Here is an 18,527-nt window from a genome sequence, read left to right as displayed (position 1 = left end):
TGCCTGGCAGAGCCCAGGCACAGATTGGAGGCAGGGCAGAAAGTTGGGGTTTCATCTCTGCGTTTCCCCTCCAGAGCCGCTCATCACATTTCTGAGCACAGCCTCATCAGCCACACCAAATAGGATAAGAATCATTTCAATTAGCATGGTAAGTGTCAAAACTTCCCGCAGCAGTGCTCCCACTCCTGCAAGCCCCAGTGCTGCCTCGTGGCTCAATAACCCCTGGAGCTGGAGTTAAATCAGATTTTGCCAGACCATCTGTCACCTCGTTTAAGCTGAGCCCAGCCGTGTGCCATGCACGGAGGAGCCACTGGAAGATTTTTACATTTTCTGACAAGACAAGTTGATTTTATAAACCTGATTACTTTTTATTAGTGGTGGGGGCAGGGGGAAGTTTTGTTGGGCTTGCTCTTGCCCACATCGGGCATCATTTCTCCCAGAGATCTGTGGTTCCTTGCCTCTGAGATCTTTCCTTTGTGCGGACGGTTGGTATTGATTCCACATTTGGTACGTGTACAGCAGCAGACACTTAAAAGCTGGGAATGAAAGTGGCTTGTGGTAATTATCACAAAATTAAAGATAATCTCCTGCTCTGGAATTGTGACAAAGTGCAGAAACGAGATTAGTGCAGCAGGAGAGCAGTGGCAGCCGTGCAGGGAGAGCGCATTCCCCCGGGCCAGGGCTCTCAGCTGTGCTGTGTTCCCAGCGATTTCCAGTGCTCAATCTGGAGCAGCATTAGCTCCTTTGGATCCCCCCACGATCTGGAAGTGCTGCTTCAGTTTGTGCTCTGGAAGTTCATCAGCTGAATGCTCACTCAGAGTCTTATTTCCTGCTCTCTGGGCCATCGCAGGCTGTTTTGTTCAACGAGCACAAAATTGTGTTGGCTTAGGCCAAAGAACGGATTTTTCAGCACAGTTTGCGCTCACAGTGGTCCTGAGCCGTGTGCTGCTGCAGTCTGAGCGCTGGAGTGACTGGATTCGTGTCACTCCTGGTGTCACCTGCCCAGTGTCAGTGAGGGGACCCGGCCTGGATGTGTGCCAGAGGGGAGCTGCTCTGCGCCCCTCAGCTTCCCACTCAGCCCCCCTCAGCTTCCCACTCTGCGCCCCTCAGCTTCCCACTCTGCACCGCTCAGCTTCCCACTCTGCCCCCTCAGCTTCCCACTCTGCCCCCCTCAGCTTCCCACTCTGCCCCCCTCAGCTTCCTACTCAGCCCCCCCTCAGCTTCCCGCTCTGCGCCCCTCAGCTTCCCGCTCTGCGCCCCTCAGCTTCCCACTCTGCGCCCCTCAGCTTCCCACTCTGTGCCCCTCAGCATCCCGCTCTGCCCCCCTCAGCTTCCCACTCAGCTTCCCGCTCTGCCCCCTCAGCTTCCCGCTCTGCCCCCTCAGCTTCCCGCTCTGCCCCCCTCAGCTTCCTACTCAGCCCCCCTCGGCTTCCTACTCAGCCCCCCTCAGCTTCCCGCTCTGCCCCCTCAGCTTCCTGCTCTGCGCCCCTCAGCTTCCCACTCTGTGCCCCTCAGCTTCCCGCTCTGCCCCCCCTCAGCTTCCCGCTCTGCCCCCCCTCAGCTTCCCGCTCTGCCCCCCCTCAGCTTCCCACTCTGCCCCCCTCAGCTTCCCGCTCTGCCCCTCTCAGCTTCCCGCTCTGCCCCTCTCAGCTTCCCGCTCTGCGCCCCTCAGCTTCCCGCTCTGCGCCCCTCAGCTTCCCACTCTGCCCCCTCAGCTTCCCACTCTGCCCCCTCAGCTTCCTGCTCTGCGCCCCTCAGCTTCCCACTCTGTGCCCCTCAGCTTCCCGCTCTGCCCCCCCTCAGCTTCCCGCTCTGCCCCCCCTCAGCTTCCCGCTCTGCCCCCCTCAGCTTCCCGCTCTGCCCCTCTCAGCTTCCCGCTCTGCCCCTCTCAGCTTCCCGCTCTGCGCCCCTCAGCTTCCCGCTCTGCGCCCCTCAGCTTCCCACTCTGCCCCCCTCAGCTTCCCACTCTGCACCCCTCAGCTTCCCGCTCTGCGCCCCTCAGCTTCCCGCTCTGCGCCCCTCAGCTTCCCACTCTGTGCCCCTCAGCTTCCCACTCTGCCCCCTCAGCTTCCCACTCTGTGCCCCTCAGCTTCCCACTCTGCCCCCTCAGCTTCCTACTCAGTTTCCCACTCTGTCCCTTCAGCTTCCCGCTCTGCCCCCCTCAGTTTCCCACTCTGCCCCCCCTCAGCTTCCCGCTCTGCGCCCCTCAGCTTCCCACTCAGTTTCCCACTCTGTCCCCTCAGTTTCCCGCTCTGCCCCCCCTCAGCTTCCCGCTCTGCCCCCTCAGCTTCCCCCTCAGCTTCCCGCTCTGCCCCCTCAGCTTCCCGCTCTGCCCCCCCTCAGCTTCCCACTCTGCCCCCCTCAGTTTCCCGCTCTGCCCCCCTCAGCTTCCCGCTCTGCCCCCTCAGCTTCCCGCTCTGCCCCCCCTCAGCTTCCCCCTCAGCTTCCCCCTCAGCTTCCCACTCTGCCCCCCTCAGCTTCCCACTCTGCCCCCTCAGTTTCCCGCTCTGCCCCCCCTCAGCTTCCCGCTCTGCCCCCCTCAGTTTCCCGCTCTGCCCCCTCAGCTTCCCCCTCAGCTTCCCGCTCTGTCCCCCTCAGCTTCCCGCTCTGTCCCCCTCAGCTTCCCGCTCTGCTCACTTCCTGGGCCTGTCTGTGATGGGATTGTGCGACACAGAGGCATTTCAGGGACTGTTCCTGAGGCAGGAGTTGGGAACTGTTTAAAAGAGAATAACAAGAAGTGACTCTCCCGTGCCACCCTGGCTCTGCCCCTCAGGCCGGGCTGAAGGCCCAGGGGTGCTCTGCAGGCAGCTCAAAAGGCCACGTGACAAATGTGACAAGACCTGTTTCCCATGAGGGACTGCCCGGTTTGTGGAGATCAGGGTGGTGAGACACCTGCAGCACTTCTGAGTCAGAGCAGCTTCATCTCCCCTGTGATCAGCAAGGGTTTTTTGTTGGGCTTGTTGTTTATTTGCTTCCCAGAGTCTGAAACGTTTTCCAAAATTTAACTGAGTCACACGCTTCCGTGGTGTTGTCATCCCATTATCATGGAATCTTGGAATGTTTTGGGTTGGAAGGGACCTTAAAGCTCATCTTGTTCCACCCCCTGCTGTGGAAGGGACACCTTCCATTACACCAGGTTACTCCAAGCCCTGTCCAGCCTGGCCTTGGACACTTCCAGGGATCCAGGGGCAGCCGCAGCTGCTCTGGGCACCCTGTGCTGAGGCCTCACCATCCTCACAGGGGAGAATTTCTTCGCAGTATCCCATCTAATCCTGCCCTGTGGCAGTTGGAAGCCATTCCCTGTGTTCTGTCCCTCCAGGCCCTTGTCCAAAGTCCCTTTCCAGCTCACTTGGAGCCCCTTCAGATACTGATGCCCATGTTCTTGCTCAGGCTCCTTCTCAAACAAGCCCTGGAGCAGCATCACTGCTTCTCTTGGAAGGAGTTGAACAGGTGCTATGGGTAAACCATCGAAGTTCTTCCTTTGCTGAATGGGGGAGGTGCTGGAGCAGAAGTTGAGTGGGGTGCTCTGGGGCTTTTCCTGCTCTCCAGCCAGGAGGAACAGAGGACATCCACTCCCCCCAGAGAAGATCACCCCCTCATTTGAGTGCAAATGAACTCAAAACTGCACTCGATGGTCTCCTGCAAAATTAAGCCTTTTCTGCAGGATTATGTGTTGATAAGGATCTGTGCCTGGAGGAACACGTGGAAGTAAGGCCTTAAACCTGTCCCTTGAGTTTGTGTTGTGTGCAGGAGACTCCCCCATGAGAACTGGCCTGTGCACACAGAGGTGCTGGGCTGGCATGGGGAGCTCCTCTCCAGCAGCTCTTGATCCTCCCTGGTAGCTCTTGGGAGCCAGCTGGGCTGGATCTCATGGTCCCACGTTCCACACAGGAGCCTGTGCTTCCTGCTGTCTGAAATTAAGGGGCTTCTTGCAAACTTAGGTTTGGGAAAACTCAGAAAAACAAACTCAGGCTAGGAAATGGGAGATGGCCTCATGTCAGAGGGTTTGGGCCTATGTTTCCAGCTCTGATTATGAACCTAAAAGCATGAGGCAAAGCCTGATTTCCAGCGCTGGCTGTAATGGAGCAGCAGTGGCTTCTCCTGAGGCAGCAATAAAGATAAATGATGCGTTCATTTGTGTGATATATTTGGACACTGGATTCTATAAATATATTCAGTTATCAATGTAGTTTTTCAAGTGCCTTCTGAGTGGCTAGAAAACAGCTTCAGGAGTGTCTCTCCAGGCTTCAGTATAATGTGGACCCACTGCTTAATGGGGCAGCAGGGATTTGCAAGACCTCTCTGCTGAAGCCTTTAGGAAATACTATTCCTGGGAAAAAAAATGTGCATTTTTGTGCTTCTGAATAGGAAATCGTTCGGGTGACACCTGTACCATCAGATTCCTGCTCTAGTGAAGCTGAAAACTGAATAAAACCAGCTGCTCTTGAGGCTGGCTGCTGTACTTGAAAAGTACAGCATTGAGCTGTGTTCTCGGTTTTGGTGGTTGGGTTGGGGGTTTTTATTTGATGTCCTTACTTTTCCTGATGCTCTTCCCTTTTGTCTGCAGGTCTGGGCCTGAAGAAGACTGCCATCACTGAGGTGAGATGGGTAAAGCTGGGTTTGACAATCCTGTGTTGAGAGATGAGAACACAGAGCTCTAGGAAACTCTTCCACCTGCTTTTTTTGAACCAAACTGCATTTCAAAATATTTATGAGATTACTTGGGAGAAATAAAATGAGTGGCAGGTCTGTGGGGTCCCTTCATTGGCATCACTGCAGCTACAGAAGGGTTGTGGAGGGATTGTGCCCATCATGTGGCTGCTTTGGGTGTGTGATCCATGGTGCCTCTCCATCAGTGGCTGTGGACACCTCTTCCAGCACCTGGAGGTGGTAACTGGAGAATGCATCTACTGGGCATCTCCAGGCTTCTCTGGTGGGTCTTAACCACTGGTGGGAACAAGTCAGGGAGGCTGTGATTTGTGAAGCCCTAAAACAGGGGAACATCTCCAGGGACTCATCTTCTCATGTAGATACTCCAGGTCACAGGTTCTGAGTCATTGTTACCTTCTGGAGCAAAACTCTCCACAGTTGGCAGCAGGGAATCTAGTAGGAGGCTCTGTGCCTGAAAGCTGTTCCCTGAAACGCACACTCATGGTTTAGGGCATCATGTTCAAATTATTTTTGTTTGATCAAATTTTTTTATATGCCCCTTCCCATTCCTCACCTGGGATGATGACATTTGTATTCATGAAAAGCAAAATCTTCCCATAAAATTGCCTGGAATGTGCCACTTGATTCTTTTGTACTGGAATATGTGTAGTGGGAAGCTCAGCTTCTGTGGAAGTTGGTTTGCATTGTTCAATGCAGAAATTGGGCCACTTTCTCTTGCCCTGGAAACAGCCACAGGCAGAGCAGGAGGCTGGAAGAGACTTTTGTCAGTGCAGCCCCTTCCCCGTGCCTGTGTCTGCTCATCATGTTGGGAGGATGATGGTGAGCCACTGGCAAAGCAGCACAGCACAGCTTGGGCTTGCATGGAGTCAGATCCAATGGGTTAGCAGAAGGAGAGGCTGAGCTTTGCTGCTGCTCACAGCTGCTGGAGGAGTGCTCAGAAGCAAGGCTGGCCCTGCTAATAAAATAGGATGGGAAATGGGATTTTTGAAGAACTCAGACTACGCCTTAGTACGAGAAGTACAAGCAGATTGACCAGAAATAACTGCAAGCTCTTGATCAAAAGCTAAAGTACAAAAAACTTCATAGTCTGGGCAAAATTATTCATTGTCTGCCGGAGCCGTTGGTTTGGATCTGGGGCTGTGCAGCACTCGAGGGACAGGGATAGAACAGTGTCACTTGGGAAGTGACCTTGGATCTCTCTGCATGCTGCTCAAAGGAACATCCGAAGCTGTTCTGCAGTGTAGCAAACCCTGAAATGGTGCTGGTCTCTCACCAGCATTCCTGGCTGGCTGGTGGGCTCCAGGATCCATGGGGATCAGCTGGCAGAGAGCTTGGCTGTGGGTGCAGTGTTGATCGGTGGTGGAGTACAGAGTCCCTAGGGCTGCAAAAGGAGCTGCAGGGAACTTCTCAACACCTGGTTACATCATGCTGTTAAAGGAGCAGTCTGCTACCTCCTGGGCTGGCAAAGAAAGGCCTGGGCAGACTCAGAGGTAGGAGAGAAGGGGGCAGGAGCAGGTTTGTTGTCACCCTGAAGTTCTGGCAGTTATAGCATTTCTGTAAACTTCAAAACTTGCAAGTGGAAGAGAAAAAAAAACAACTTCAAAATGGAACAGGCATTCCTGTGGCTCACCCTGTGTGGGCTCAGCCTTGGAATTGTAAACAGATGAGATCTTGCTTAAATAGATTATCTCAATGAGAGTAGGGCTGGGCTGTCCCCATCAGCTGGCCCTGATCTCTCCAGCAAAACCCAAGGTGTCAGTGTGACACCTGAGGGCATGAGATTTTAAGAATAAATCTCTGTGGCTGTTTGATTTAATACATCACTGGTTTAAATCAATGGGAAACTGCAGTCAAGCACCAGGGGAATCTTGGCAGCTGGATCTTTTCCAAGCTCGACATCCTTGCTGAGGGCTCTGCCAGTGAGCAGTGGGGGTGTCAGGTGGAGTGTTGCTATTCTAACTCATCTTGAGGGGTGGAAGTATAATTCAAAGAGCTTCCATTTCACCTGTTGGAGCTCTGCAGGGTTTTCTCCAGCAGTACCACGATCCCTGTGTGCAGTACAGTGTGAGAGAGTGGCTGTGCTGCTCCGATGGCAGCTCAGCCTGTGCCCTGACTGTCCTTGTGCTCTCCTTGCAGGGCCCATCACTGCCAGGACAGCCAGGCCAAGGAAAGAAGATTGGCCATCGAGGCGTGGATGCTTCTGGGGAAACCACCTACAAAAAGGTTTGAGTTTGGGGAGTGGTGGGTGGCACCCAAGTGTGGGTGATGGGCTCAGAGAAGATACAGCTCAGTAGTTATTAATCTGGTCGAGATTTTTATGTAGCACTCTTGGACAGCGCAATCCTGCAAACAGCAAATCTGAAGCTTTAATTCAACCTTTCAGCACCTGGGTAAACTTGGTTAGCAGTGCATGGTGCCTGAGATGAGCCCACAAAAGTCCCAGACATGACTGTGTTGTATTGCAGGGGATGTTATTGTGATATATCTGCTGTCAGTTGCTCACTGACTGCTCTTTTCCTTTTGCCAGACCACCTCATCCACTCTGAAGGGGGCCATCCAGCTGGGGATTGGATATACTGTGGGCAATCTGAGCTCCAAGCCAGAAAGAGATGTCCTGATGCAGGACTTCTACGTGGTGGAGAGCATTTTTTTCCCAAGGTAAGGGAGAAGGGGAAAAGAATGAATGCATGAATTATTTCTTTTCCTCTCAGTGACTTTTCAAGAGAGCTTCCATCTGTCTTTAGATCAGCGTTGCATGCTCTGAATGTTTTAAATCTGCTCTGTGATATACAAACAGAACAGTGGGAAGTGTTGGAATCTGCAGTGCATTAGCCTGCAGGGAGGCACAGTGCAAGATGCAGTACTGTACACTCCAGTTTGTTACCCTTCCTACATGCTTGTCTTTCTAGCTGTCCATCTAGAATTTCTTCCACAAAATCATACCATGTTTTAGATGGTAGAAACTCCTTCTGGGAGCTCTCTAACTGTGAATAAACAAAGCTCATAAAAGTTACGTTCTCTGTGTAAATATATTCTGCTTGGCAAGTGGTTGTTCCTTTAATCTCTGGAAATAGATTTCGGCAGATAGTTTGAAACCTTTTACCTACCGCAGAAGAAAGGTGAAGGTTGTTGTTCCCAAGATGTCTTTTTGCAAGGCTCAGTGCATCTGAAGTACCCAGTAGCTTTGGTGTGACTGTCCATGTCTGGTGAATGCTAACAGGCCCTGCCCATGTGTTGTTCTGTGCAGCGAGGGCAGTAACCTCACCCCGGCTCACCACTACGCTGACTTCAGGTTCAAGACCTATGCCCCAGTGGCTTTCCGGTACTTCCGAGAGCTCTTTGGGATTCGTCCAGATGATTATTTGGTATGGATATATTTTCAGATTTCTCCATCTTTTCCTCCTTTATTTCCCTTTACCAGGAGGGTGGGCAGGCCCTGGCACAAGCTGCCCAGAGAAGCTCTGTCTGCCCCATCCCTGGGAGTGTTCCAAGACAGGTTGGACGGGGCTTGGGCAGCCTGGTGTAGTGGAAGGTGTCCCTGCCCATGGCAGGGGGTGGAATGAGATGGGCTTTAAGATCCATTCCAACCCAGAACATTCCATGATTCCAAGTGTGAGTTTGCAGAACGGCAGCTGCCTGCCTGTACTGGAGGGGGGCCATGACCTGCACACAGTGGGAGCTGTGTAAGCCCTGCAATGGGCTTCCCTCTCTGGTCCTTGTAGTAACAACTTGCTGTGTTTACAAGCCAAAGGAGTTGTGTTCTTCTGGGTGCGACCCTGTGATGTCCCCTGCGGCTCTAAGGACAAAGATGGGAATTTTTTCTTGTGTACTCACTGGAGAGCTATGTGAGTGTAGTTATTTTAATCATCTTAAAAAGACTGAATAAACCACAGCTTGTTCTTGTGCTTCAAAAGCTCCTCAGAGCTGGAAAGGCAGGTTTTCAAATACCTTGGAGTACAAGCTGTTGGGGCTTAAAGTGCACTGTGGTTGAATTTGGGTCCTTGCCTTTATGTGACATCCTGTTCTATGTGAACTGGGGAAGGAAACACATCCATGAGTGCACACCCTCCCCTTTTGGAACAGCCCTTTTTGTGCGACTTCACCTGTAGATGGGGGTGATTGCAGCTGAACACCTGCCAGTGAAACAAACCTGTGCCAGTACCTGGTGGGAGGGTAACAATGATCCCCTCCTGTGCCACCAAGGCAATGCTGCCTGATGGATGAGTGTTCAGAACTGAGGACAGGCAAGGAGTTTGCCTCAGTTGCAAAGGTAATGGCTCTGATATGTTGTTTCTGCTTCTCCTGATTGTCTCTTGCCTACCACAGCAGCAAATGCCTTTAATTATGCATGAGATGATTAAGTTGATCAAGTCTGGGGTTGTTAATCTGCACAGAGCTGAAAGCTGTTTTCATTACATAATGATGAGCATTTAGTTTATTGTTCTGATCACCTCCCTCCCATGCCCCACCTCACTCTCCCCATCTCTCCTCTCACTGGGCAGTTCTGTGATCCTGCCCTGAACCCCCCTGACCCCTGCAGTACCTGGGTGGGCACGGAGCTAAAAAGTGCATCTGCCTGCTTTGCTTTCTTCGGTTTTTGGTTGGTTTTTTTTTCCTCTGCTGCTGGGCAGGTCCTTATTTGAGGACCTGCTGTTGGCATCCTGATGATCAGACATGTTCTCCCCGTTCAGGCCCCAGGGCAGAACTCTTTGCTGTGCTTGAGCAGGGCTCATCCCTTTTGACTGCACACCTGGGATAAGACTTGTCACATGTTTTCAGCAGGATTGATGGAATGAAGTGTGACTGTAAAAATACAGCCAAGTTGAATGGAGCTTGGAGCAGCCTAGTCTAGTGGAAGGTGTCCCTGCCCATGTACAGAATGAGATGAGCTTTAAGGTCATTTCCAGCCCAAACCTCGGATTCTGTGAATCAGGCACTGGCTTTTGCAGGGAACAGGGGAGCACAAGGCAGGGGAGGCTGCTGAGAACAGCCAGTGCATTGTGTTCCCTCCAGCACGGTGATATGTGGTTCCCTGAGCAGGCTGTGGTGTCTCCTGAAATCCTCAGTGTCCATCAGCGTGTGCTGGGCTGCGCTCAAAGAGCCTGAGTGCGATACGTGCGTGCAGGCACAATGGGAACAGATAAGATGTCATTACGAAGGCTGGATGTTCCTGAAAGCAGATGATTAGTTGGATACTGAGCAGTTGGGATGCCCTGAACTGTAATTTTAGCCTCTAATTATAAATTGTCCATCAGTCTGGCTGCTCAGACCTGACCTATAATGAAAATAGTTCTTACCTGAGCTTTGCTACCCCTTAATCTCCCAGGGAGGTGACACTAGGGGGAACTCCTTGAGGCCATAGAACTCAAATCTGCAATAAATGGGGGATAAAACATCACCTTCTTTTCTTTTTCTCACCAGTATTCGTTATGTAACGAGCCTCTGATCGAGCTGTCCAACCCTGGGGCCAGCGGCTCCCTCTTCTATGTCACCAGCGACGATGAATTCATCATAAAAACTGTGATGCACAAGGAAGCTGAATTCCTGCAGAAGCTCCTTCCTGGATACTACATGGTGTGTATCAGCCAGGAGCTCAGACCCAGCTCTTTGTCATGGCAGAGCATCTCACAGGGCATGTCCTCCACCTGGCTGTCTTGTGGGCTGCCCCCATGCCAGGGACAGCGTTAACAGCATGTCATGAATTAGTCCCAGAAGCACAAATTCTACTGATTATTTGCAAACTCTGTGGGTACACATGAGGCATAGGATTGTGCCATAGTCTGGAGGCATGTTTTGGCCTCAGAATGGCTGCCCAGATGTGTGTTTTTGAGTGTCCTTTTCCCAGAGCTAGTTCATTCCTCTTCACTTGGCAGCGTGCATTTGCCTGAGCCTGCATTTGGGGACGGCTGCTGATTGCAGTCATAGAATAGTAAAACTCTTAATGTTGGAAAAGACCACCAAGATCATTAGGTCCGACCTTCAGCTCAGCACCATCACTATGTTCACCACTAAACCTTGTCCTCAAATGCCACAGCCACACATTATTCGAATGCTTCCGGGAATGGTGACTCCACCACTGCCCTGAGCAGCTTGTTCTAATCCTTTACAACCCTTTCCATGAAGAAATTTCCCCTAATACCAACCTAAACTTCCCCTGGTACAACTTGAGGCTATTTCCTCTCATTCTGTCCCTTGCTCCTTGAGAGGGGATTCCTGGCAGGGACTTGGGGAGGGCAAAAGGTCCCCCTTGAGCCTCCTTTTCTCTAGGCAATATCACAACCACTGCGGTTTTGTGGGTAAAGCACTGCTGTCCCTGAATGTCTCCCATTCCTGCTGTTTGACTGTTACTCCGAGGATTGTCCTGCCTCCCCCTGGCTGCAATCCCAAGCTGGAGGCCCCCATGGTACCAGCCAGCTTTGCACATTAGTCTGGCAAGGCAGGATATGGAGATCCAGAGACCTGCATTGGGTCAAGTAAATTGGACCCAAACCTTCTGTTTTGGTGTAAAAACTAGGGGCTGGTCTCCCTGCACAACTGCGCTGGAGGCTCCAGCTTTGTGGATGAGGACTCCTGACATTCAGTTACAGTGACCAGGGATTTGTTTGCTGTGAAGATGCCAAGGAGAAGATGGTGAGAAGCAACGCTGCTGCCCCATCTGTGCCTGCTGCAGTGGGTTTATGTGATCCTACACTGGTTCTGTGAAAATCCTTACATTGCTCAATATTTACTGGGGAAAATTTACCCAAGAGAGGCAGGTTATGGGATGTCTGTGTGTTACCGGCAGCCAAGCCAAGCCGGGAAGAAATTCTTCCCTATGAAAATGGAGCACAGGTTGCTCAGAGCAGCTCTGTGGCTGCCTCATCCCTGGGAATGTTCCAGGCCAGGTTGGATGGGGCTTGGAGCAACCTGGGACAGTGGAAGGTGTCCCTGCCCATGGCAGGGGGTGAAACAAAATGGTTTTTACAGTCCCTTCCAATCCAAACCATCCTGAGAGTCTGTGAATCACTTGCTTTTGCAGGTGACACACATTCCTGGACAGGATGAATTTTCTTGGAAAGCACTGCCTGTTGCCTAATGCGTGTAGTAAATCAGGTGTGAGGTTTTGAGTGGGAATGGAGTTGCACTGTTAATCCTGCCATCATCAGTCAGTGAATTAAACTGAATTTACCTGTCTGATGCAGAGTTCTGCTGCTCCTGGGAAACCACCCATATCAAAGGAAGCAGGGTGGTTTCATCCTGAGTTACTTTAAAGCTGTTTCCATTCACCTGCCTCTATTACTTTTGGCACTCTCCAAGAGGGGCTCACTGCTGTGCCCAGGTGGGTGAGCTGAGGGGAACGAAATTTTAATGCAGTCACATTTCTGCTGTCTGTCAGAACCTGTCAGGCCTGTCCTTCCTGCCACAGCGTGCAGAGAAGTTCTGTTTCCTTCCCAAACATACCCAAAGCTGAACAAGCAAATCCTGCCTGTCATGTCATTCCTAATTATTCTGCTGCCTAAAAAAAGGAGATGACAGCAGAACAGGATATCCGTGCTCTCTGGTTGACTGCTTCATAAAGCAACTCTGCAACAGGAGGAGAACATTTATGTTGTTTTGTTTAAAAAATAACCCTGTCCCTGGTTTATTCTGGGCCAGAGAATGGCTCTTGATTCTGACACTTGTGGAGAGATAAAGAGAGCTGTTATTTTTAAGCTTGAAGTTCCCACTTATTGTGTTTATTTCTCTCCCAGTTTGGTTTCCTTTTTTTAGCTGCTGTACTTGGGGAAAGCAGGGGATTTCCGGACTTGGTTATTTGCCCAGAGAGTGGGGAACATCTCAGTCCTTGTGTTTTCAGGTCCTAAAGCCACTGAAATGCAGGACTTTGTCAAATGTGTACACTGAGCTCCTGTTAGGTTCAGAAAACCTCTCAGCAAAGAATCCCTAATCCAACTGTTGACGTGCTTTATGGTGAACACAGCCGGAATTTTCTGCTCAAGTGACCTTTCCCCATGCTTTTTTCCACCCTTGCTACAGAATCTGAACCAAAACCCCCGGACGCTGCTGCCCAAGTTTTATGGACTGTACTGTGTGCAGTCCGGGGGCAAAAACATCCGCGTGGTCGTAATGAACAACATCCTGCCTCGAGTGGTGAAAATGCACCTGAAGTTTGACCTCAAAGGTTCAACCTACAAACGCCGGGCATCCAAGAAGGAAAAAGAAAAGTCCAGCCCCACGTACAAGGATCTGGACTTCATCCAAGACATGCCTGAGGGCCTGATGTTGGATGCAGACACCTTCAGTGCTTTGGTGAAGACGTTGCAGCGAGACTGTCTGGTAAGAAGGGGGCAGCTCAGGGACAGGATAAGGAAACTCTGTGGCTCTCAAGCATGAGGAAGAGTAATTGATTGAGAACCTTGCTAATCTGCTGATCCCAGAGTAGGATCAATCCTTTCTCCTGCCCTTTTCCTTGAAAGCCAAGCAGTAGAGTTGGATCTCATGGCAACCTCTGAGGACTGAGGCTGTGCTCCTTTGCCTGGTGCATCACACTTTGGCAGCCTGCTCCACTTGTAGCTGCTCTGCTGGAGCATTTTCCCAATCGCTGTGCAGCAGATACAATGGTGTTGTTTGCAAGCCTTCAGGCTTTTGGCATGATTGTGGGATGGTCAAACTCTGTGCAGTCAAACCCAGAGCTGACTGTTGGTTCAGAAACTTTCAGGCTCTGTCAAAGGAGATGTTAGTGGGGATGTGGATGGGATGCTTTGATTGCTTTGATTCCATGCTTCTGTATGTCTGCTGCTGGCTTGATATTTTGTCTTTGTTCTTGAACTCAATACTAACCTGTAGGTATTGGAAAGTTTTAAAATCATGGACTACAGCCTCCTGCTTGGAGTTCATAACATAGACCAGCACGAGCGGGAGCAGCTGTCAGAGGGAGCCCACAGCACGTCGGATGAGAAGCGTCCCGTGGGGCAGAAGGCCCTGTACTCCACAGCCATGGAGTCCATCCAGGGAGGGGCTGCCCGGGGGGAGGCCATCGACACTGACGACACGTAGGTGAAACCTGGGCTTGCTTGTGCTGCTGGGAGGGGCAGAGGTGCAGGCTGGAGTGGGAAATCCCTAGTGAGGCCCACAGGAACCATTCAAGGCAGCAGCTCTCCTGGGGTTTTGGTAGTGCTGCTGTTGTGGTGGGGAAGAGGGATGGCAGGGTGGGAAGTAGTTCTGTAAGGCTCTGGCCTCACAGCAGTCTCTCTTCTTAGGCCAGGCTGTAGGTTGTCAGCTTGTGTAATAGCCTCTAAACATCCACCCATGCCCTGGGGAGGAAACTCTAGCTCAGCACCCAGATACTGGAGCAGAAGTAGGGATCAGCCTGTCCCTAGGAGCTTCCATCTTTGGAATCCCTGGCAGTTCCCTCAGGCCATCCCAGTGGGGTTAGCAGACAGCAGTGTAGCCAAGTGCTGGAGTCACTGCTGGAGCTGGAGGCTGAGGGTTGCCCCAAGCCTGTGCTGTGCTTGATCTGGGGTTCTGCCTGGCTCTTGGGCCAGGGAATGGTGGAGTTTGCTGCTTGCTGCTATCTGAAACCAGCTGCTGGAGGTTTGATGGAGGGTCAGTGCTGAGAGCTCAGATAATACCATGGTGTTTCCAGTCCTTCAGGCAGCATCAATAATTGCAGTGGCTGCTTGAAGGGGTGTCTGGTGCTCCTGTGCTTTGGTTGTGTGCTGGTGCCGATGGCTGCTGCACCTTTGGTAGGGTGGTGTTAGTGTGGACAGGACTGGGAATACGCTGTCCTTAAGGATTTACTGCCCTAAGGGCAGACAGCCCTCACTGACCCAATAAACAACCTGATTCCCAGAAGCAGGCAGGAAAAAACTCCACCGTGCTTTCTGGCCCAGGCAGAGCTGTGCCACATATGCAGATTCTGTCACTGTAGTGGTGATTGGCCATGCAGGCAGTGACCCTGGGACACCTAGGGTCAGGCCAGGTGACTCCCATGGCTGTGCACAAAGTGACTATACTGATTTTAGAATGTGTCTGGCACCACACCAGAGCCCCTTGGCGTGGCTGCTGTTGCCCTTCCCCAGAGCTTGGGTGTTACAGGAGCTCTGGCTGAAGCTGCACCTGCTGAAGTTCTGCTTTACCTGCAGGATGGGAGGGATCCCCGCAGTGAACGGCAAAGGAGAGCGTCTCCTGCTGCACGTAGGCATCATAGATATCCTGCAATCATACAGGTAGGTAACCTGGCAGCGTGTCTTTTCTAGCTGATAGCATCTCTTCTAGTACCAAACGAAAGCAGGGAGAATGTCCTCTCCTGGAGACTGTGAGGATGAGGAGATATGGCTGCTTCCATCATGTCCTTAGAACAGCTGAGGACACACAGCCCTTTGTCCAGGATGATGAGCTGCTCCTAAAGAAGCAGTTTCCCACCTCAGTGTGGGAAGCATTTCTCCAGGGGTGAAGGTGCACCTCTTCCAGCCCAGCTGCTCCTTCCCTGTGGTGTTGCCAGGCAGTCCTGACCTGGCTGGGGAGATGCTGCAGAAAGCTCAGACCTGGTGACATTGGCAGCTCAGGGATCTGGTATGAAAGGGGGCTTGCTACAGAGTTGCATGCCTGAATCTTTATCTTTATTTTTCTCTCCATTTCTCCTTGGAATTAGGTTCATCAAGAAGTTAGAACACACCTGGAAGGCCCTTGTCCATGATGGGGTGAGTGCCTGTGCAGAGGCAGGAGTTGTCCAAGCCTAGCAGGATTACCTGGTGGCTATTTATAGAGCCTGACCTGGCACAGCTGCAGCTGAAAGGAGCAGTTCTTGTCTCTCATTCCTTCACAGCAGGGTGGTGCCACTTGTTCCCAGCCAGGGTCCTTGCTCAGTCCAGCTCCTCACATGTTGAGCTGCTGTGCTCACAGCTTTCCTCTCCTCCTCCCGTGACACCAGGAGCGTGCACGCAGGTGTGTGTGTTCCTGGGCTGGCAGGAGCCCCGTGCTGTTCTCTTTGGTAACTGGCTGTTTCCACGTCAGCAAGCTCTCTGCCAGCAAATCCCTTTCCATGTTTCCCTGCTGGCTTCATTCCTGCAGGAGCCAGGTGTTTGTTTCTGAAAGAACAACCTTGGATGTGGAAACCCTTTTTCAGCCTTGCATTTCCTGGCTTCCCTTAAAGTGGCAAAGGAAATGTGGAGATGCCAAGTCACAGGAGCGCAATCAAACGTCAGAAGCAGAAAGAGTTTCAGTTTTACTGTTTTAAACAAAACAATTGAAATGTATGGAGACCCTTGGTTAAATTTGGATATCTGTGGGACATGCAAAGGTATCCAGGTGTGCTTGGAATGGCAGCCAGCAAAGCCAGAAGAAATTTCATGTATGCAATCAGGCCAGTGTTTAAAAAAAATCCAGAAAGTCTAGAAAGGAATAAAATCACCAAAATTCATTATAAAATCACAGCAAGAATATAATCAAATGCAATCAGAGGCAATGCTTCAGGGTTATTTATAGCATTAATTAGAGTGTTTCAGTTAAGCCTTTCCATTTTAAGGCTCTGTCAGTGCTAAATGCTGGAATAAAGAAGACTCTGTTGGTTGTTACTGAAATTCTGCCTTGAGGGATCATTTTAAAATTAAACAATTGCTTCTTGCTGTTGTAGGACACGGTGTCAGTACACAGACCCAGCTTTTATGCAGAGAGATTCTTCAAATTCATGACCAACACGGTGTTTCGAAAGAATTCCTGTAAGTACCAAGGTCAGGGGCTGCTGTGCTGTGAGGCTTTATCTTGGCCTTGCTGTTGCAGCCTTCACAAGGAGTCTGGGCTGGAGCCTGAGCAGGGTTTTTTCCTGTGGTACAGCTGAGAGAGCTGAGGGTGTTCAGCCTGAAAAAGGCCCTTGGGAGATTTTAGAGTCCCTTCCAGTACTTAAAGAGGGCTTAGAAAAAGGAGGGGGAAGGACTTCTTATACAGGCAGATAGTGACAGGCAAGGGGCAATGGTTTTGAGTGGCAGGGTTAGAGCAGAAGTTAGGAAATCAGAGGGGTAGTCAGGCCCTGGCACAGGGTGCCCAGAGCAGCTGTGGCTGCCCCATCCCTGGAAGGGTCCAAGGCCAGGCTGGACAGGGTTTGCAGCAACCTGCTCTAGTGCCCATGTCCCTGCCCATGCAGGGGGTAGAATGAGATGGGTTTTTAAGGTCCCTTCCAACCCAAAACATTCCATGATACAGAGCAGAAGTAAGAACTGCAGAGCCCTCAGATTGTCACAGCTTGCCTTGGTCTGCTCAGGCTCCCACCCAGTTCTTGCACCTGACCTGAGTTCAGTCGAGGAGGGAGGGATGTGTGTGAGGGCAGAGCCTCTCCTTTTGAGGGGAAAAATGCCTTTGGTGTGACCGTAGCTGGTGGTGGTACCTTCTGTGTCCCTCCCTCCTCCAGCTCTGAAGTCATCCCCCTCGAAGAAAGGGCGCAGTGCCTTGCTGGCCGTGAAGACAGCGGGTCCCACGGCGGCGTTCTCGGCCAGCCAGCTGGCCTCCGAGAAGGATGACACCCAGTACGACCTGCGGGCGGCCAGGAGTTACCCCACGCTCGACGATGAAGGTGACAGCCCCACTCAGGGTATTGGCTCTGTGGTTAGCCTCTCTTTCCTAGCAGTTCCTTAGGATCCTCCCTTGTTCTCATCAAGTTCCCCGCTGTGCACCGACTGCAGATCTTTCCTCATGGATAGCTCTTCATTGCATGTCTTGCTGTGCTTTGCAGGTGCTAAACCTAACCAGGACAGGGAAGAAGGTAAGAGTGCATTGTTTTGTCGCAGCACCAGCAGGTACTTGATGCAACACCTCTACATCAAAGGAGACCAAATCCCTTCTTTGCAGCACTGTGGGGTTCTGCAGTAAAAACGGTCGCCTGCATCACTGCTGCAAGACAGATGCTTCCAAGGGGCACCATAAGTCATAGCCCAAAAGCCAACAGAAAGTTGCATTTTCTACCCTTTAAACAAAATGGGGGCTGGGGGGGCTGTGTGTGACTGGGAACTGCAGCACTCCAATGACAGTGTTTGGGCAGTTATAACAGGCAGGATCTTGCCATTAGAAAACGGGAATGGGCTGGTTCTGTGCTGCCTTTCCTTCACTTCCATCTGGCTGCATTTACAGCTGAATGCTGGAGGACAAGCTTCAGTCCTCCATTGGTGTTGGATTGCTCCCTGTGCAAAGCACTGGACACTCAGTTCATCTCTTAATTAATTTGGATATCTATCCCTGGTGATCCAAGCCTTTAATCCAGCTTTGGTCATCACTGAGAAGTCTTCACTGGCATTCTGCTCCCTGCCTGTTGTGCTAGAAGGGGTGCTGACTGGCTCTCTCCAGAGGACGCCTTGGGAGAGGCTGTCACACTCATGGACCCAGCTAAACTTCCTGCCTGTCTGTGGTTTGAGTGCCCAGTCCCAGTGCAGGTGTGCAGGTTCATGGTGGTACAGCCTCACAAAGGGCTGGTGTAGGTGAACTGTTGGTGTTTGACTTACTCATCTCTTCTTCCTGCCTCTCCCCTGCCCCTGCTCTGGGCCAGCAGGCAGGCCAGACCTGCTCCCTTGCACTCCTCCTTCCTTTGAAGAAGCTACCACGGCCTCCATAGCCACGACACTATCATCAACATCTCTCTCTGTTCCCGAGCGATCCCCCTCGGAGACCTCTGAGCAGCCCAGGTACAGGTGAGGACACTTCCCCTGCTCCCACTGGCAGCCAGTGGCTGCTGTTCCTCTCCGTGCCGCAGATCCCGGCAGGCTGCCCTGCACTCTGGAATGCTAATGACCGATTTTAATTAAATCTCTCCTGGGAGCAAGCAGACACAGCTTTGATGGGATTAATTATTGCTGGAAGAAGTGTCAGTTGTTAAGTAGAACATCTCCCTTATG

At 51.6% G+C, this 18,527-nt stretch overlaps 1 protein-coding gene across 14 annotated transcripts in view; it reads left to right on the top strand.

Annotated features, from left to right (window-relative positions):
• PIP5K1C (phosphatidylinositol-4-phosphate 5-kinase type 1 gamma) overlaps nucleotides 1-18,527 on the top strand; it is a 52,857-nt gene that overhangs the window by 22,312 nt on the left and 12,018 nt on the right. For 5 of the 14 annotated variants that reach the window (XR_005704103.2, XM_040086893.2, XM_040086899.2 and 2 more), the window contains exons 2-14: nucleotides 4,568-4,599; nucleotides 6,808-6,894; nucleotides 7,199-7,329; nucleotides 7,919-8,036; nucleotides 10,093-10,245; nucleotides 12,685-12,984; nucleotides 13,495-13,700; nucleotides 14,793-14,876; nucleotides 15,302-15,350; nucleotides 16,283-16,367; nucleotides 17,054-17,233; nucleotides 17,375-17,404; nucleotides 18,182-18,323. Coding sequence is in view for 13 of the 14 variants with exons in the window: in XM_040086893.2 (XP_039942827.1) it covers nucleotides 4,568-4,599; nucleotides 6,808-6,894; nucleotides 7,199-7,329; nucleotides 7,919-8,036; nucleotides 10,093-10,245; nucleotides 12,685-12,984; nucleotides 13,495-13,700; nucleotides 14,793-14,876; nucleotides 15,302-15,350; nucleotides 16,283-16,367; nucleotides 17,054-17,233; nucleotides 17,375-17,404; nucleotides 18,182-18,323 (1,597 nt within the window). In the remaining variant the exon portion in view is untranslated. The remainder of the gene's footprint in view (nucleotides 1-4,567; nucleotides 4,600-6,807; nucleotides 6,895-7,198; nucleotides 7,330-7,918; nucleotides 8,037-10,092; nucleotides 10,246-12,684; nucleotides 12,985-13,494; nucleotides 13,701-14,792; nucleotides 14,877-15,301; nucleotides 15,351-16,282; nucleotides 16,368-17,053; nucleotides 17,234-17,374; nucleotides 17,405-18,181; nucleotides 18,324-18,527) is intronic. The other 9 variants (XM_040086896.2, XM_040086901.2, XM_040086895.2 and 6 more) reach the window with 5 other exon arrangements.

Source organism: Hirundo rustica, chromosome 26, assembly GCF_015227805.2.
Source record: "Hirundo rustica isolate bHirRus1 chromosome 26, bHirRus1.pri.v3, whole genome shotgun sequence".
NCBI lineage: Eukaryota > Metazoa > Chordata > Aves > Passeriformes > Hirundinidae > Hirundo > Hirundo rustica.
This window is presented reverse-complemented; position numbering and strand designations above follow the sequence as displayed.